Source organism: Aulostomus chinensis, chromosome 3, assembly GCF_037954235.1.
Source record: "Aulostomus chinensis isolate RoL2024-O1b breed Wild chromosome 3, RoL_Achi_v1.0, whole genome shotgun sequence".
NCBI classification, from domain to species: Eukaryota; Metazoa; Chordata; class Actinopteri; order Syngnathiformes; family Aulostomidae; genus Aulostomus; species Aulostomus chinensis.
Genome location: NC_141322.1, coordinates 17,993,761 through 18,012,132, shown reverse-complemented (window position 1 = coordinate 18,012,132; position 18,372 = coordinate 17,993,761). Strand labels below are relative to the sequence as shown.

At 41.5% G+C, this 18,372-nt stretch overlaps 2 protein-coding genes across 3 annotated transcripts; one reads left to right on the top strand and one right to left on the bottom strand.

Moving 5' to 3' along the window:
- Positions 1-1,281: 1,281 nt before the first annotated feature.
- On the bottom strand, positions 1,282-9,373 carry LOC147268003 (ras-related protein rab7-like). The gene is made up of 6 exons (XM_086199228.1): positions 9,007-9,373; positions 5,036-5,098; positions 3,836-3,962; positions 3,427-3,645; positions 2,774-2,902; positions 1,282-2,615 (listed from the first exon to the last, which is right to left on the bottom strand). The coding sequence occupies exons 2-6, from the start codon at positions 5,086-5,088 to the stop codon at positions 2,520-2,522; spliced, it is 624 nt and encodes a 207-aa protein (XP_086055354.1). The 5' UTR covers positions 5,089-5,098; positions 9,007-9,373; the 3' UTR covers positions 1,282-2,519.
- A 2,632-nt stretch (positions 9,374-12,005) lies between these two features.
- Positions 12,006-16,901, top strand: LOC147268002 (fibroleukin). Of its 2 annotated transcripts, none has more exons than XM_086200742.1 (6): positions 12,006-12,603; positions 13,786-13,981; positions 14,369-14,446; positions 15,039-15,151; positions 15,289-15,551; positions 16,327-16,901. In XM_086200742.1, the coding sequence occupies exons 1-6, from the start codon at positions 12,349-12,351 to the stop codon at positions 16,667-16,669; spliced, it is 1,248 nt and encodes a 415-aa protein (XP_086056868.1). In that variant the 5' UTR covers positions 12,006-12,348; the 3' UTR covers positions 16,670-16,901. The 2 variants fall into 2 exon arrangements, with proteins under 2 accessions (XP_086056868.1, XP_086056869.1); XM_086200743.1 differs by having other exon boundaries at positions 13,786-13,985; positions 14,373-14,446.
- Positions 16,902-18,372: the final 1,471 nt, after the last annotated feature.

The window sequence follows — 18,372 nt, the reverse complement described above, 5'->3', positions numbered from 1 at the left end:
CAATAAAATATGTTCAACCTGATGGTTGAATCTATGTTATCTAACAAGGGGAAAATGTATCTTTGGATGTACTTTTCAATCCCCACAAATTCAGCTATTGTCTCATGTTCCAAACTTCAAATTTGAAGAGACTGATATGGATCCCTTCAAACCTGACAAAAATGTTCCTTAAAGGCCCTTGTGAGGCGAGCATAAGGGAATACAGAAGTAGCAAAACATCAAGCCAATATATTCCCCGTTAACATGGTCATGTAACTGAACACTTTGTGGTTGCTGAAAGATCTGATAGTTTTATCAAAAATAAAATTAACCATTTAAAGAATAAAAAAAACAAACAAGGCTGGCAGAGAAAGAGGTGGTGTTGCCTCTTTAGCATGCTAGGGGGTCAAGCAAAGCTGCCAGGCCAGGATCTCTCGCACCAGAGGCTCTGCAGGCTTCTCCTCTCTGAGATTAAACACTGGCCTGGTTTGATGTGTTGCAAAAGTGGCAGAATCTGTTTGATATCCTGTCAAAAAAAAAAGAAGAAGCATCCCACAAGATTACTGGAAGAGGTGATGAGAAAGGTTTGTCTGGCACTCCAGCCGCTACCCTGGAGAGACGAGACTGGCTGGGATGGAGACCACCCATCACCAGCGCTTGTTGAATTGCAACCCCTCCACAACCAATATTGACTCACGGATCATGGAAAGAGGCGTCACCATGTTTGGTTGGAGCACAAGAAGCACATGAGGCATCCAAGAAAAAGGTGGCAAAAGCAGGGCTGCCATCCTGAAGAGGACAGAGGCACACAGGGACGCTATCTGCTCTTCCTCCTACACTTGAATGTTTATCCTGCTTGCGGTATTTGTCCCCTGGTCTGGTGGATGTCAGGATCTTGAGAGGATGAGTGACAGAGGTCAGCTGCTGTAAGGGGAGAAGAGGACCTGCCACAACCACAAGGGCCATGGGAGTCAACTGAACCAGCAAAAGGTGCAACTCTACTTAGAGGAACTGGTGTTAGGGGACAGCGCTCATCGGTTTTTCTGCCTGAAATTGCATTTGATATTTAAAAAAAAAAAAAAAAGAGATTGTAGCTATCAATTGTCAATCAAGCCTGGGGAAGACAAAGTGTAAGAACACCTGAGTGTCAGCATCATTCAATCATAATCCAGGAAAAGCTCAGTCAGTGTATGAAGTCAGTCAGTAAATATTAGACATTGATATATTCAAGAGTTTTATTATTAGATGTCCCAATTTCTGTTGACAACATCATTGGCATTGCAGTGATTTTTCTATGAGGAGAATGAATAATACCAGGCCAAAAAAATTGGATCTTTTTTTTTTTTAAATGGAAAGAGAGAACATCCATTTCAATTCAATCCATCAGCCTTTTTACCTTTATGATCTATACACCATAATACACAGTCCGTTAAAAATATTTAGTACTTAGCCGACCTGAGCTACAAGCAGATAGATAGAACAGCAATAACGAGGACGTGACAGACGACAGGTGTATGCTGGGTTGGTGACACATATTTGTAATTTTATAGCGCTGAAAGATTTTTTCTTTTTCTTTTTTTTTGGATGGAGGATAGAACACATACAGCAGTGAGAGTACCAGTACAGGACAGGCTGTGTGAAGGAATCCGTGTTGTACACTGACTGCATGATCAGATTGGACTCTTCTATTTAGGAACATTACTTCAGTGTGAGGCAGTTATAAACCCTTAAACACACATCCTTGGGAGGGGGGGGGGGGGGGGGGGAGGGGGGGGCAGCAATACAACCACCAAAAGTGTTCAACAGATTCTCAGGGGAGATTAGACAGGAATACGTGAGGAGGTATAATTTGCTTCCACCCAAAACAAAAAAGGCGTGTAGTAGCAGGTGTTGCCCAAAATCAGCCATCCCTCTACGTTTATAACATAAGGGCAAATAAACCCATAAGAAAGTGCAAAAAAACAAGAATATGTTTTCAAATTGGCTTCAGAAATAAAATAAGCCAATTAATATTTATATAATATATATGTATATATATTTTAACTTGATTATTTTGATAGGTAGTAGAAAGCAAACAGAAGGAGCTAAAAGGATACTTGGGATGCTGACCTTAGCCAACATCATCTCACATTATAGAGGAGCATCAACCGGTCCAGCTAGAGTTCCCAATTGCACTCTTTGAACGTCTTGCCCCCTCAGTGTGAGAGTCAGACAAATGGACAAGAGGTCACTTACTATCAAGTCGGGAGCTATGAAGTCAGATCGGGGGGGGGGGTACTCTTCTCTTGTGATCTGTGGAGGCTGGGCGTATTTTTAGGAGAGTACACTAGTGGAATAATCGGTGTACTAAGTGAGGGGGAGACACATCCATGTGTGGCTTACTACGTTGGGGGGAGGTGGGGGTTGCTGAAGGAATGAACAGTGGCATGAAGGAGAAAAGACAGTAGGGAAGTGCTTTCCCTGGGAGTCAGGTGCAGGAGGTGGAACCGATGACAGGGTGTTTTCAGAAAGCCAAGAGAGAAGATGGTCCAAGTTGTCCCTTAGCAGCTGCAGCTTTCTGCTGAAGGTTTAGCTCTGTCATTTCTATCCAGTTTTATGGGCTCTGGGAATTCGTTATACAACTCCACCTCTGTCTCCTAGCAGGCAACAATAGAGAAAAACATCATCAGTGGAAGGGAAAATGAAACTGACAGAGTAAACAGACAAGATTTTAAAATATTCAGTTGTTCTTTTTGTACAAGCAGCACAGTGGAAGGTGCTAAATCGAAAGCGTCATGTCAGACGACTGACTCACCTGTTTGAGGGCATTACGTGCAATTGTCTGGAATGCCTGTTCTACATTGATGGCTTCTTTGGCGCTGGTCTCAAAGTAGGGAATGTTGTTCTTACTCTGACACCAAGCCTGCGCCCTTTTGGTGGTTACCTGCGAGAAGAGCAAGAACAATGAGTGGGTTCATGGTGAGAGAATGGCATTTTCATTCAAGTCAGGAAAGTTTCAGAAACACACATTTCCCCACGAAACACATCCACATACACAGGCCTTTTTGAACCTTGGTAAAGCTCCTAATAGAGGATGAGGAGCTGCCCCAGCCACTCATATGTGGGTTGTTGGTGCTGGAGCTGATAAATACTTGTCTACAGCAAAGTCATTTGACCCAGGAGTGGGTGCCGATGACACCCCTTCCCTTTACGGTCAAAAGTAATATTACTGGGTTTAAAGTCAGTTTTCAGGTAATTTTGCACAATTGTTTTAATATTAAGTAGACTAAGATGGTCAACACTGGTTATTTAAATGCAACTTCACACTATGGTTCAATTCCAACCCTCGAGTGATTTTCCAGATTCCTAACAGGAACAGGGACTGCTGGATGCCTGTGCTTTCACCAGCACAAAGGCATACGAGCACAGCCAGTTCAGACAATGACATCCAGACACCATCATACCAACCTGTCTATTCTCCAAGTCAATCTTGTTGCCTAGCACGACAAAGGGGAAGTTCTCTGGATCTCGAGGGCTGGCCTGGATCAGAAACTCATCCCTCCAGCTGTCCAGTGTCTTGAAGGTGTTGGGTGCGGTCACGTCAAACACCAGGACACAGCAGTCGGCTCCACGGTAGAACGCCACACCCAAAGACTGGAACCTCTCCTGGCCAGCTGTGTCCCAGATCTAACCAGCCACGGGAGGACAAAAAGTTTAGTAAATGAACAGGAAGGAAGGAAGGAAGGAAGGAAGGAAGGAAGGAAGGAAGGAAGGAAGACCAGTGCAAATTTGAATGAGTGTAGGGATACTGCAGCATGTTATGCTTAAAATACTGTAAACAGCTCAGCTCATTTTTGCAGTTGTGATTGTGCTGCACCTGCATTGTAACGAGCCGGTCGTCCACCATCACCTCCTTCGTCAGGAAATCTGCGCCTATTGTAGCTTTGTACTGGTTACTAAACTTCTTGTTCACGTACTGGTTCATGAGGGAGGTCTTTCCAACACTGAGGTAGAAGAGGACAGACACCAGAACAAAGATTTTTCATTCATTTGAAGCTCAGAAGACAAAGTGGAATTTTAAAACACTTTATTGAGGCATTAGCCTCTTTGCTGACTAGCTAGCTGTCAATGTGTACGAATAAATCAAAAGTTTGCTCAGCGTTTCCATTAATATTCTGACTCCATGCTGGTTCTGTTGTTGTTCCTGTCACTGCCTGGTGAAGACATGACCTCCACATGCATCAGTGTAAAGAGCAGATGTAATTTGAACCCACACCATGAGCTTTCACTAAGCTAAATGCTACTGTGCCTAACCCAAACCAGACTGTAACCACAGCGTTGACGTATCATGAATCACCCTTTTGAAATAGATTTATTGATGTTGACAGTATTTTCTGATTTCTGGAGTGGTAAAAGGAGAAAATCCCCTCTGTGAAAACATTTGGCTCTAATACTGTATGTCCACAACATGAAGTGGGAATTCTGAATTTGGCTTGATTGAATGTGATGTTTTCTCTTATGCAAATTTGAAATTAAATCATGCATCATTTACATATTTGAACAGAAAACCTGCTATACAAGAAATAAAAGGTATTAATGAGAGTGATCAACTGAGGTTTCACAGCTGCTGGCTCACAGTTAAGAAGTCCATCACTTGGACAAGAAGGAGGCATCATCAAAATACTCTTAATAGGCAAGAATGTTCCAGGCGTGCTTCTTGATTTGATTTATTAACTTAAATTACATCAAGCCAAGATTAAACATCAAAGCATACGTTTTTGTTATTTTGAGAACCAAAAGTCAAGCATATTAAAAGGGGCAAAGAAACCCTTTATTTTTAACTGTGATTTAGCAAGAACACACAGCTTTTTCTGCCTGCAAGCAGCTCATTTCCCAGCAATAAATCAACAAGGAAGTTAACACTGATACAAACTGATAAGCAATGCAAATTTGGGTTAGTGAAAAATAAATTTACAAAAATAAATCCACTGATATGCAGTTTGTCTTCTTAGACCAAAAATTACGAATTAAGCAAGCTAAGTGTTTTTCAGTTGAGCACAAATATTTTGTGACTCACCCAGAATCCCCCAAGATGATGACTTTCAAGAGCACTTTCTTCCTGGACGTCATTCTTCCACAGCTATACAAAGACAGAGAGAAAATTGTTCATCATACATGGCAAAAAAAATCATGGCAACCCCCTGATCACAACTGTTAAAAGAACTAGTACTCCAACACACCATTTCTATGTTGATAACCACAAATTTGGGTGTGCAGTTCCATGCCCCTGAACCAATCAGATGGGAATACCAATCATTCCAGTCATGTGTTTTCTGAGCGGTTGAGCAAATCACGAGGAACACATCATTCTTTCTCTTAACCCACAGGACGTTACTTCCTACAGGACTGACTCCTCCTTCATTCTACCAACTCCAAACCATGTGACTAGAAACACTTTATTAAAGTGTGAAAATTGTGGAGTAATGTGCGAGCACACAGAATAATTTGATAATACTGTCTAGCTGTGTAAAAAGTATAATAAAAGGAATAGGGTACAGGTGTCTTCATGATTCTCATCTACAAGCTGTCATTTTAGTGTGTAAATAACGCATAAAAACTATGTTACAAGCGAGACACAAACGCACTGAAACAGCCAATTACCCCCATGACGTAGATCAGTCAGCCAATGACAAGTCATGTTTCTTCGTGCAACTGTGGCTTAGCATTTGGCAATCTGTGGCATTTCTAAATATCATCAACAGGAGTGAATTACAACAAAATTCCACTGGGGTTGAACAATGAATTGAAATTCAAATGCAATACAGCCTGGTGAAACATCTAAATTGCAGGAAAAGTGATATTTGCAACAGACAAAAGGTGTGTCAAAATAACATCCTAAATGAAGTATTCTAAAGAAGGAAGAATACGGTTTAAAACAGATCCCCATAAAAAGCTAATCTTATATATATTTCTGAATTTCATACCCCTCTCACACATTGGTTTACATTTTGAACATGAATTTGGAAGATGCAATATTCTTACCAAGCAGAAAAAACCTGAAGCGATTGAAAATGCCACAAACTAACTTTGACAACCATTAAAGAATGATTTTGTTTTTGATTGTAGAATTACAGATGCCCAACAGCTACGACATGATTTTTTTTTAGTTTCTAAATTCCTGAACAAGCCCACCATCCCTGCACAGATTTACCACAAACTGGTCAGAGAACCAATAAAATGCTAAATGCGGGGAAGAGCAGAAAAAAAGGGACCGTGTTCAAGTTTTAAGTATTTATCGGTACACATACTCATGCTCAAATACACTGCACAGATTTAAATAAACATGAGATGACTATCTTTTTCACACATGCAGACTTTGTCAAGCCTGCCAAGTACTTGGACTAGTAGGTCGTGATGGACAAGAGGAACATCTCAAAGACAACAGTGGGTGTGTAAGCAAAGGAGTATTAATAGTCTACAGGGAATATGTAGTACATAATGCAGCTTCCTTTTAATATAAGATTATCTGATTGTGGATCAACACATATTGATGTTAGGAAACTTGTGACTTAAATTGTCATGAATACAGATTTTGTCTGTCAACAGACGATTGTGTCCACCCTTATTTGGAATAGCAGCCAAACAACCTGTTACACAACAGCTTGATTACTTCAGACCAACTAGACACATTAAGACAGGTTGAGGCATAGACCTGTACTGAACACAACTCTAAAATTGTTCAAATCAGAAGATAAACTCCGATGTGGACTCTTACCTAGGGCTAGGCATCGTTTAAAACATTCAATAGAAGTATCTTCAACAATACCTGTTTTTTTTATATATCAATTAAAATCCATTATAACAAAATCAAAATAGCATTTCTTTACAAATCTTTGATTTTCAACTCCATGGAATTACACATTCAGCATCGTAACAAAAAAATGATAAACTTCTTATAAATTGACCAAACTACAGTTCAAGTTCATTTGTTTGTTTCAACTCTTTAGTTCTTTGTTTCACAATGTTGTCATTTTTCCCACTCAAAGCAGTTAAAAAGAACTGTGAATACTACATTTAGTCCTTAGGTAATAAACGACAAGAAATCTTTCAAAACTTGATAGTATTGAAGTCATTTGGTCTGTGCAATAAAAATATCGAAGTTCAATGCCCAGTCCTACCCCTAAAAGTAGGACAATTTAGCCTTTAAAGCAAAGGTACCATCAGCAGAACACTTAGGTTCTGTCTAAGTAAGCGTGGCAGAGCACTCGTGTGGCTATCATGCTGTGAGGCACAGTCACTGACAGAAGCATGAACAACCACACTGAGGTGTGCTGAGACCAGTCACATGATTACACGAGTCTGATCTAATATCTGGCACACAGCTCTGATGATTCATGAGCTGAATACATAATTGCTCCATGTGACCAATAAAAGTCTGATTTGAAATGAGCTAAGTATATAGCTCTCCCATCAGTATTTTAAAGATTGCAATTCAATTATGGAGGTTGAAGGCATAATCGCGATCATCTGAATCATTTTACGACACTTGTAATTGTGTTTGCATCATCTGTCTAATTGCAGATATAGATCGAGCTGCAAATCTAAAGTACTACAAAGCATTATTGGGTAAAAAAAAAGGTGAACGGGGGAAGCTAGCTGACGCTTGTGGAGTGTATTAGAATAACTGAAAATCTGTGTTGAAAAGTCATGTACTGGACTAAAGTAGAAGCCCTTGAAACATTTCTGCCCACTAATCACAAGCATGCCCAGCTGTTATTTACAAGTCACTTCTGACATTTATTATATTTGCACATCCACAAACGAGTGAATTTACTTGATTTTGGATGGGTTGAGTGCAGTTATTTCTCAACCCATCTTGACATATCACAAGGCCATCTTCGTATTTCCTGATTCGCTGTGCGGCCTGTATCTTGTTTCATCAATAAGTCAGTAAGAGCATAACACAACTAGCATATATGCATGCAATAATACTGAAGAAAAGCACAGTTCTATGTATGGTTTACATAACATTATAAAGTATCACGTTAAGTTAGATGTAAAGGGAGAATTTAACAGAAGTCCTGTCAAAGTTTTTTTTCTCTCTCAAGGTTTAGGGCATTCTTTCATTGTTAGATGTCGTATTTCTGTATAAGTTAAATAAAAAAGCAACAGTTCGGTTTAAAAAAAGTAGCATCTGCTGCTGGGACAGAGCAAACAAGCCAAAAAAACAGCAACTGATATTTAACATTTTATTTACAGCTATACAAACATACAAGAACCAACCAACACACCTATTTGCCATTAGCTCCAACTCCACTAAATGAAAAATTAATCAGAGACATCTTACTTTGAATGTAACAAACACTGTGTCGCTTATACATCTCACTAACTCTCCTGTATTTGAACAGCACCAGACGTCAGGTTTCTCGTCCTCCCAGCAAGCTCACTGACACGAATCATTGGCGTTGTAGCCTCATTAGAACAACACATCAAGTAGCCGAGATAGACGTGTACCTGCGTGACCCTTCTTCGTCACAACTGAAACTAAACTATTTTAAGCACAGAAAAACACGACCCAGGCAAGTCTTCCTGCAACACACAATCCCCCCCATGACTTCTGTGTCGGACGACGTGTCAGTCACAACAGTGCCAAAAAAGTTAACCAAACCCATCACGTCATTTATTTATGGGAATCAAGGGACAGAAACATTTGTGTGCCTTCCACCTATCGGTAGCGTTACACTCGCATCCGAGTTCAAACCTGAGGTATTTGAAGCAAACATGTTCAAACCACTAAATGTGACTTGAGAGACGAGGTGTCTTTCTGAAGTGCTTTGATTGACGTTGATTTCCTGGCTCCCCTTCTTTTTGGGGTCGGCCCAGAGGAGCTACAGGACGGCCTTGTTGTTGCCAAGCAGCTTCTCGAAAAACATTGCACCACAGCACCATTAACAATTAGAAAACTAGCATTAACATGTGATCCTCCTTAATTAGCTAGTGAGCATACATTTCAAATATGCAATGAATGTTCTTGTCTAAACCACTTACTTTTAGCTTGAAGCACAGCAAGCGACTTTCCTGACTGGGACAGTGGAGGTTGCGAGCCAACTAGCTGTTATTGTTCACAGCAGCTAGCGTTTGTTGCTAACTAGGCGTCACGTTAGCTAGCTAGCTCGCTGGCACTGAAATCGTTGTCGCTCTAGCTAGCGTTAATTTAGCAATGCTTGGTTTTAAATTCTTAGAAAAATCCGTCGCCCTTTACGTGAACACGGACAAATACGAATCTTGAATCCAAAAGGCAGACCGTTAATAAGTAGTGAGTAAATTTGGCACTTAGTTTAAAGGCTTGCCTACCAGCGAGCTAACTGTCAGCTACCCTCTCAGTTCTCTCTTCCCCTTTCACTTCCTTCTACAAAACAACGCTGCGTCATACGTCAGACGCAACTAAGCCCCACCCACTTTTAGCTCGCTGTGCGTCCAATGGCAAAAATGCAGTAGTTGTGGGTTTTCACCGTAGTTTTAGGATATGGAGGAGATGGCCATCATGGGCCAAGTAAGAAATCGTTAGTTTTTGGAGCAGATGTCAATGAGGTGATGCCATCATTTTGTGACTTACTCTGCGATTCCCCGCCCTAATGTCAGAGGAATTTCAACAGACCATTTTTCGTGCTCTTTAATTTTTGTGTTTAGAACCTCTAATGGTTGTAAAATCTTGACCTGATAAAATCAACATAAATAGATAAATAAACACTCCTGTCTGTGTTTACATTATGATAAAGATGACGTCAGCCATGTAATCGCTCATGCTGCATGATTTGTATGAATCACTGATTCACCACTAGAGGGCAGTATCAATTAATTTTGCCTGGATGACCAAGGCCAACTGGTGATTTTACATGCTTCTGGACCTCTGTGGAGGAGTGTTATATACAGTGGAAAGTTTACGTGCCAAGAAAGTGAGATATAAAAATAGAAATGCATAGAAATCAGTGGAAAACGTTCAAATGTTCACATTTTAAATTTTTTACTGTGGACCAAGTTAATAAAAGGGACCTGAAAGAGCTCAAAATAACACACTCACTTTATAATGATTATCTAAAGGGAAGTATTTAATTTTGAAAAAATCATTTGGAATCAACAAACAGATCAATCAAACTCTTCATAACAGCTCGGTCCTGATGGGAAGATCTTAAAACTAAATGCCATCTTTACACTGAGCAGAAACTCCCAGGACATCAATAGAAAAATGCATACGATATTTATATCCTATAATACAGTATGTACACAATTGAAGCATTTAACTTGGGGGCTTACACTGATCATCAGGAACCTAAGTAGGCTTTTCACTGAAAGTCAAAGAGACAAGGAACAACAGTTGTCTCAGCAATACTGAGTCCTCCTAATGTAACAGGGCTACCTGGGCTACCAAGCTGCATCCGGGCAAGTGGAGCACAGTCAGACTGATCTGTAAGGTGGAATTGAACCCTGTCCAGCTTTTATTCATGAGATATATTTATGTTATAAATTCGAACATCTGACCATGGACAACATATAATAATAATCATATTATGTGCCATCCATTTTCTTCCACTTGTTCCTTTTAAGGGTCGTGGGCGGGCTGGAGCCTATCCCAGCGGCTACAGGCTGGAGGCAGGGTTGACCCTGGACAGACAACCATTCACACTCACAGTCACACCTACAGTCAATTTAAAGTATCAATCAGCCTCGTCCTCTCTTGATGTCTTTGGACTGTGGGAGAAAGCTGGAGTACCAGAGAGAACCCACACAGGAACAGGGAGAAAGATCTTGTGATGGAGCCGGGACTCAAACCCTGAACCTTCTTGCTGTGAGGTGACAGTGCTGACCACTGCACCACCGTGCACCGTGCAGTTTATAATAATAATGTTTGGTAGTGTTTGAATACGTAATAATTAACACTCAGTTTAAGTACCAGGGGAATTAGTGGCCTTAATTTATGATCTCTTGGCCTCATCCTTGGGCGCTGGCGTTAAAAATGAAAGTCCCCATTTTGAATGTTCATTGAAGAAAAGCATTATCAGTAAAATATACAGAAAGTACCAGAAAACAAGTGTATATATATATATAGTCACCGTTAGAATATCACATCATTCTTTATCATATTTTTTGTCTCAGCGTGGAGCTGATTTGAGACACACTTTGGAACACAGGTTATATCAACAACATTGTCCTAAATTTTAAGAAAGGTATATATTTACCTCTGAGAATGCTCCTGTATGGAGACACTCCTTATGTCAGTGCAAGTATTCATTATAAGCTTATACTGCTGAGAGTGTGTTTTGTTCTGTTCCATGTTCATGTGTAAGTGTGAATAAGTTGTGTGTTTGTGCACCTTGTTAGTGGGAGTGTGCCTCTGCCCAATCCTGACCACTGGGACGACATGGCTGTTTAGAGGAATTCCTGCCCTCTCACACCTATTGAACGTGGAGTTTTTATGGTCTCTTTGGAACTCAGTTTGTAAACACAAACTCTACAACACAAAAGGACATAAGTGAGAAGATGTACACAGGAGTGAAGGAGCCACATACTTGAAGCATCTGCTGTATTTTCATCTCTGCAAACACGCTGATGAACGAAGTGTGATTCATGTCAGAATGAGTATGCAGGATTCAAATGGTCCCCCAACATCTCCACGCTATGTGTTTGTGGGATGAGGAGCTGCTCCAAAGCAGAAAAATGAATGCTGTTAAACACCTGTTTATGTAAACATAAACTGCAAATAATGCTCACATGTTTTTGTGTTATTCACATTCTGGGTGTGTGTGTGTGTGTGTGTGTGTGTGTGTGTAAACATGCATTTGTTATTTGTGTGGGTGTCTGAGAGAGAGAGAGACAATGAGATGAGTTAGGGAGATGCACATTGTGTGTGTGTGTGTGTGTGTGTGTGTGTGTGTGTGTGTGTGTGTGTTTGTGTGTGTGTGTATGTGTGTGTTTGTGTGTGTGTCTATCAGGGGGTGGGTGCATTAGTCCGTGTCAGACAGCAAAGAGTGCCGCAGTTATCTAGGAATCTGAGCCAAAGCAACCTCACAAACAGAGAGTGAGCAAGAGAAAGAGGAGGACTGCAACTGAGATGAACTGAGGGGAGGGAAAAAAAGAAATTGAGAAGAGGATGAAAGAGCATGCAGCAGAAAACAAGACAGACAAGAGCAGCAATAGAAAAATCTAAACAAAAAGGTCAGTACACACGTACCAACTCTTCAATGGTCTTAGAAGTGGAGGTTACCAGAGAATCATCAACAACAAAAGGACGGACAGCTCACAGCTAAGAGGAAGAAACCAGTTTACTGCGGGACTAAAAGTTGCAACAAGTTTGTCCAAAAAAATCCTCAATTCCCCAGGATTCCTCTTAGTATGCTTCCTCTGCTGTCATTGTATGTGGGAGCAATACTCTTCTCCCAGGCATCTCCGGACTGCACACAACCTCCCTGCAGGGACAATCTGGTAGCTGCACCCATCCCACCTGGGGCTGGAGCAGGAGCGGGCACTGGGGCTTGTGAGGATCAAACTGGGAGAGCAGGCTGCACAATGGGGCTTTCGCTTCCAGCCATCTCAGATGCTCCTCGGAAGCTAGAACAACGACACAATTCACCCCAGGCTCAGCCTAAGGTGAGTGACAGCTCGTCTCTTGATGTAAATTTCCTGATCAGATTAGATTTTCCTATTTTACACGTTTAATAGTGTTACACTGAAGAAAACCAGATGCATCAATAACATAAGGGACCAGGTGAATTGCATTTGTCCTCCTGGCTGTTCATCCATGTGAGCCTGGGAGACTGCGCCAACCCTCAGCCAGGTCCTCTCTCTCTCTCTGGGGAAAATGGGCACACTAAGTTTGGCACCACCTAACAGCCATGGAGCAATGACAGTCAAATCAAAGGAAGGATAAAATTAGGTCTGCTTTAAAAATGTCCTCATCACACGGTTGTGCTGAGCTCATGCAGCAACAGGTGTGTGAGGGGCAGGATGGTTGATGTAAGTGTAAGAGACAAACTGTGTGACACAAAACATGAGGTGTGAGGTTTGTGTCTGAGTTAGCCTTTGAGAGGTCATCTTTGAAACTGAGAGATGCATGATTATGCTCTACACACATCTTACAATCCCTCACTGATGAACACATTTAACATAAATCAAGTTAAAGTGATACTTTACCCAAAAAGTGCATTTCATCAGGCTCTTTAGTTCTTCAGATCACAAATGTGTTTTTTCCCTCTTGCGTGACTTGTTTGTGTCTCCAGAATGAAAAGCCGTTAATTTACGGTAGCACCAAACGGGACCAGCTGGAACTTTCAGTTGAACCAACTAACTTCACATACATCAAAGCTTGCTAATGGTAGTACGCACCTTAAGTCTTACAGTTTTTGTTTTTAGCATGAATCAAAGTGTCTGTGGATTATTGAGTATACCGCTAGATGAGGAAAACATGGATTATTCCAGGGGATGTGTTTGAAACTTGTAAATGGACATTTTTGGACAGTTTTCTTGCTGTAGTTGTTGGTGAATGTTAGTTACCATTAGCATCAAGATAAACAATAAATGCTCCTTTCTGCATTCTGGAGTCACAAAGAAGTGATGCGAGGGGGTGGGGGGGTGGGGGGCTGTCTCTGTGAGCTCAGGACATATATTTGTAAGTGTTTGAATGACATTTTTTGGGTGCAATTTAAATGCGTTAACCATTCATGAAAGCCAAAGAGGATTTGGAAGTGTTAAATCAGGATCTGATGCTCATTTCAATTTCTGTTTGTCTAACTATAACCTATGAAAGAGCATGTTTGGTTAATGTCTTGGCAGAACGGCGGAGTCAAAGAGCGTCTGGTTCAACTGCAGCGCTGCATGCTCTCTCTCCAGGAAACAGGGGGACCCTGGACTCAAGGCGGCCAAGAGAGCAACTCTCTGGGGGCCATCCTGGCACTAATGGCAGCTGTGCTGACAGAGTGTGACCTCCACTGTCACAGCCAGGCCCTCGGGGCGATGGCCAAACGACTGGGTTAGTAGTATACATTTATATCCCCTACGTCTGCAACACACTAATGTGTGAGCACGTACACACACACACATACACACACACACACACACACACACACACACACACACACACACACAAATGCCAGCACAGTCACTCCCGCACACATAGTAAACAGAAGCTCAATGAGGCCTGCTAAGTGTCGGTCATAGGTGAGCGCATTGGAATTTGACTGTGCAGGGAAAGACGTGAAAAAACTCAGTACGCACACACACACACACACACACACACACACACACACACACACACACACTCATGGGTCACAATGTGAGCTCAACTGGACTTTTATTTTCCACCGGTGACTACAGTGATGTATCTGAGTGATAACTTTATCTGTCTCTGGGCTGACAGAGAGTGTAGCGGTGGGAAGAGAGGGAGAGAAAGACCTGCTGCTTTTCCTGAAGAGCATTACACAACATCCTCCTACAGGTGAAGGCATTAAAGGACAGATTCATCTTCTGAGAAAACAACACTCTCGTGCCCTTATCCTAAGACTTATTGAACACTTTCATAATTCAAACAAACCTTACATGATTGGAGATACTCTTCTACTTACATGATAGGAGATACTCTTCTAATTCCATTGCAATGTAAGTGCTTTGTTATGCGTGAACATATATTCTGAGGCTGCCATTTCAGATAGCGTTTAATACAAAATTCTATAATGTTTTTCCCCTAATATTGCTGAGCCATGGTGGCGATAATAATTAACTTAACCAAGTCAGACTGTAGAAACCTCATATTAGTTCTGGCTGAAGCATTCATGCATGGGACTGGAGATCTGGACCCCCATAGCTTTCAATGACATTTAATTAGAAAAGGATTGCTTCACAAGGACAGGCAAAAATGCAGAAGAAGGTAACTCATTAAATGTGTGTGTGTGTATATATATATATATATATATATATATATATATATATATATATGTATATGTGTATATATCTGTGTGTGCATGATTATTGTTTGCAGATAGAATTGAGAAGATCAAACTGAGTTATTAAGAATGCTGTGTGGTTGTCAGTTGCCCCGCTGGAAAGGTTGCATCCTCAGGACTGTGCAGAGATTTACAGGCTCGGCATCAAAGAGAATGGTATCTACACCATCCAGCCTGATCTGCACCGAGCTGCACTGGAGGTATTTCACATGCACCACACTCTTAAAACACCCATACGGACCCCCCACCTTACCCTGCTTCTTTTAGAGATGTGTATGCTATCTGTGGATCAGTCAAATCTAGACCTTATAATATCAAAGTCTTTGCTTTGGCTCAGGCTAAATGTGACATGGAGACGGCGGGTGGTGGGTGGACAGTGATCCAGAATCGACAGGACGGCTCGCTGGACTTCAACAGGACATGGCAGGAATACCGTGAGGGCTTTGGCAGTCTGCAGGGAGAACACTGGCTGGGGAACGCAGCACTGCACGACCTCACCTCCGCTGGCCAACAGCAGCTTCGTATTGAGCTGGAGGACTGGCACCAACAGAGGCGCCACGCCACCTACAACAACTTCAAAGTGGCCTCAGAGTCACAGAGGTGAAACATACAGACACACTCTGTCAGGAGGTTGCAGGTAGCTGTAGAGTGGATGAATATGGACCTATAAGTACCTGCAACCCTGTCAAACACTTATCAGACACGTTGAAGGTTATTCACTTATAATATTCCTGTTTTAGCAGTTTTGCCAGAGCTTTTTTTTAGCTGTTGCTTATTTGGAAAAGATGTCACATACTTCCAAGCACCAGTCAGTATTTGGAAACTTGAATTAACTGTGTTCGCAGTTGAGGTGTTAGTTAATTATAACTAAATAATCAATGAGGATATCTTGGATTAAGTGGTGCACACTCAGTACATAAGGATACTTTTCGATGCTAGTTTTGATGCTTGTTATTTCATCATAAATTTCCTATGTTATATTGAAACATTTTCAATTTAATTGACTTTTCTGGTAGCTGTGAAAGGATTGGCCTCTTGTTTTAGTAATTGCAGGGTCAAAATGTTTCTTTTTTTTTTCAAGCATTTACCATTTGAGGATACAAGCTTCATTCAAAGTATTAAAGTAAGTTTTTTCATCCAAGCTGAATTCCAAGATGCCTTATTTGGTTGGTCTGACCCCAAATGTGAGTGCTTCGGCTTTTCTCATGATAAATAGTGCCCTCCATCACAGTCATCAAATAAACTAATGTGGCGGTAGCTGTTGTCAGACCAATGGCGTCTTCTTGTTACTTCTCCTTGTTGTGGCTGAACACTTTACTATGACACTTCAGGTTGTTTATTAAACCTTCTCAAATGTTCTCTGTCCTTCCTGCAGGTATCGTCTGACAGCACGGGAGTACTCCGGTGATGCTGGCAATGCCTTGAGCTACAGCAAACGTTACAACCATGATGGCAGATCCTTCAGTACTGCTGACAGAGATCATGACCGTTATGCGGCTGGCAACTGTGGTCACTATTACGGCGCAGGCTGGTGGTTCGATGCCTGCCTGGCAGCTAACTTGAATGGACGGTATTACCACGGCCGCTACAGTGGCGTGACTAATGGTATCTACTGGGGGACATGGTACATCCTGACTGATGGACGAACTGGTGAACGATATTCCTTCAAGAGAGTGGAGATGAAGATGAGACCCCGTAACTTTGCCGGGTCATCCTAAAGAAGAGGGCTGCACTGGAAATACACAGTAGATTACAATAATTAATAATTGTCATGTCAGTCACAGAGGAAAACCTGTTTGCATTGACAATCATTTACTAGTTGTTTTAGTCTTTGTATATTTAGACACGTAACACATAACATGTAAATACGTAGCTGGGTCTTTCTGCATTCTAGACTCACATAGAACTGATGCAGTAGGGAAATACATCTTTGTCAGCTAAAGACATAATTACGTGTACCGGAAAGGCAAAATATCTTTTTTTGGGTGACATATCGCTTTAACAAACAGATGGCAGCTAATAGAACATTTTTATCATGAATGAAAAAAGTTATTTAAACAGTAAACACAAATCCACTGCATTGTAAACTATCCTTTTGTTTACTGTCTGTCTTTGAAAAGGAAAAAGAATTGACTGGTATGCCATGATACTCAAACAAAAAGAAAACTTGTGGATTTAGTTGTTGAAATAAATAAAAAAGAATGGATATTAAAAATTTCATTTGTGGTATTTCGATTGCTCACCAGTAGTGAGTGCTCACCTACCAAAAACTTGTTTACAAATACAAGGTTATGGGAAATGTAAGTCAAACATCATTCTGACAATATAACCCCAAAATAATCATCTTAGCAGTTTGGCAGTGTAGGCTTTAACTATCTAAACTTACTGTTTGTGACAGCTCACAAGAATTTAAGGTCAGATAACGTCACTTGATAAGCTTGCAAACCTGCAGGAGGGGGCTTTAAGAGTTGGTTTATACTCAGCTTCTCAAATAAAATCTGTCATCAGGTTATCAGTACATTAAACCCCTTTGTGGATTGGTCACAGACCCCTGTGTTCCGCCTCCAACTGTGCTCACATAGAGCCAAACCCAGAGTGCCACATTTGACACTAGACAGCGATGAGCCCAGTTTTGGAGAAGCCATTTAAATCTCACTTTCAAATTCATACTTTCCCTGGTTGAAACCTGACACACTGATGCTGACTGCTGAGTGGTTTATTCTGCCATTGTACCAAAACACCGCTGTCCAGTCAGACACACCTGCTTTCTGGGTTTGCTGTCAGGTGGGTGGCGTCCTCACTGGCAGGGCTTCACACGGGCTTTTCTTGGTGTTTTGAGTGTGTGTGTGAGTGCTGAGTCTGGTGGTTTTGTGTGTGTGTGTGTGTGTGTGTGTGTGTGTGTGTGTGTGTGTGTTGGGGATTGTGGGTTTGAGTGGTTGCGCCTATTTTAGCAGCGTTCACGGTGAACTGTCTGTCTCTCCAAAAAAGTGTGTCTATTATTAACCAATGAGTGGTTTGAGGGTCTGAGAACACTGATACACACACACACACACACACACACACACACACACACACACACGCTCACACACACGCTCACGCCACGGGCAGACTCCCGACCTGCTATGATATTTCACATCAACCGCACTAACAGTTGCTTGCTCAGCAAATAGGGAGGTGCATGATGTGCTTGGCTTCTTAAAAACAAGTGTACTTTTGAAATAGAGAGAATTCCATGTGGGGAGAGTTTGATTTTGCTGTCTTAAGTATTGTTGTGCACTCTTTAGTTCCTTTCCCCCTTGTTTCTTTCTCTTACACATTGGCTTGTACACACCCTCCTGCACAAAATACACACGTCCAATCAAGACCAGTCGCCCATCATACATGTCCGTTTTCTCATTTGATATTGCCAGTGAACTTACTC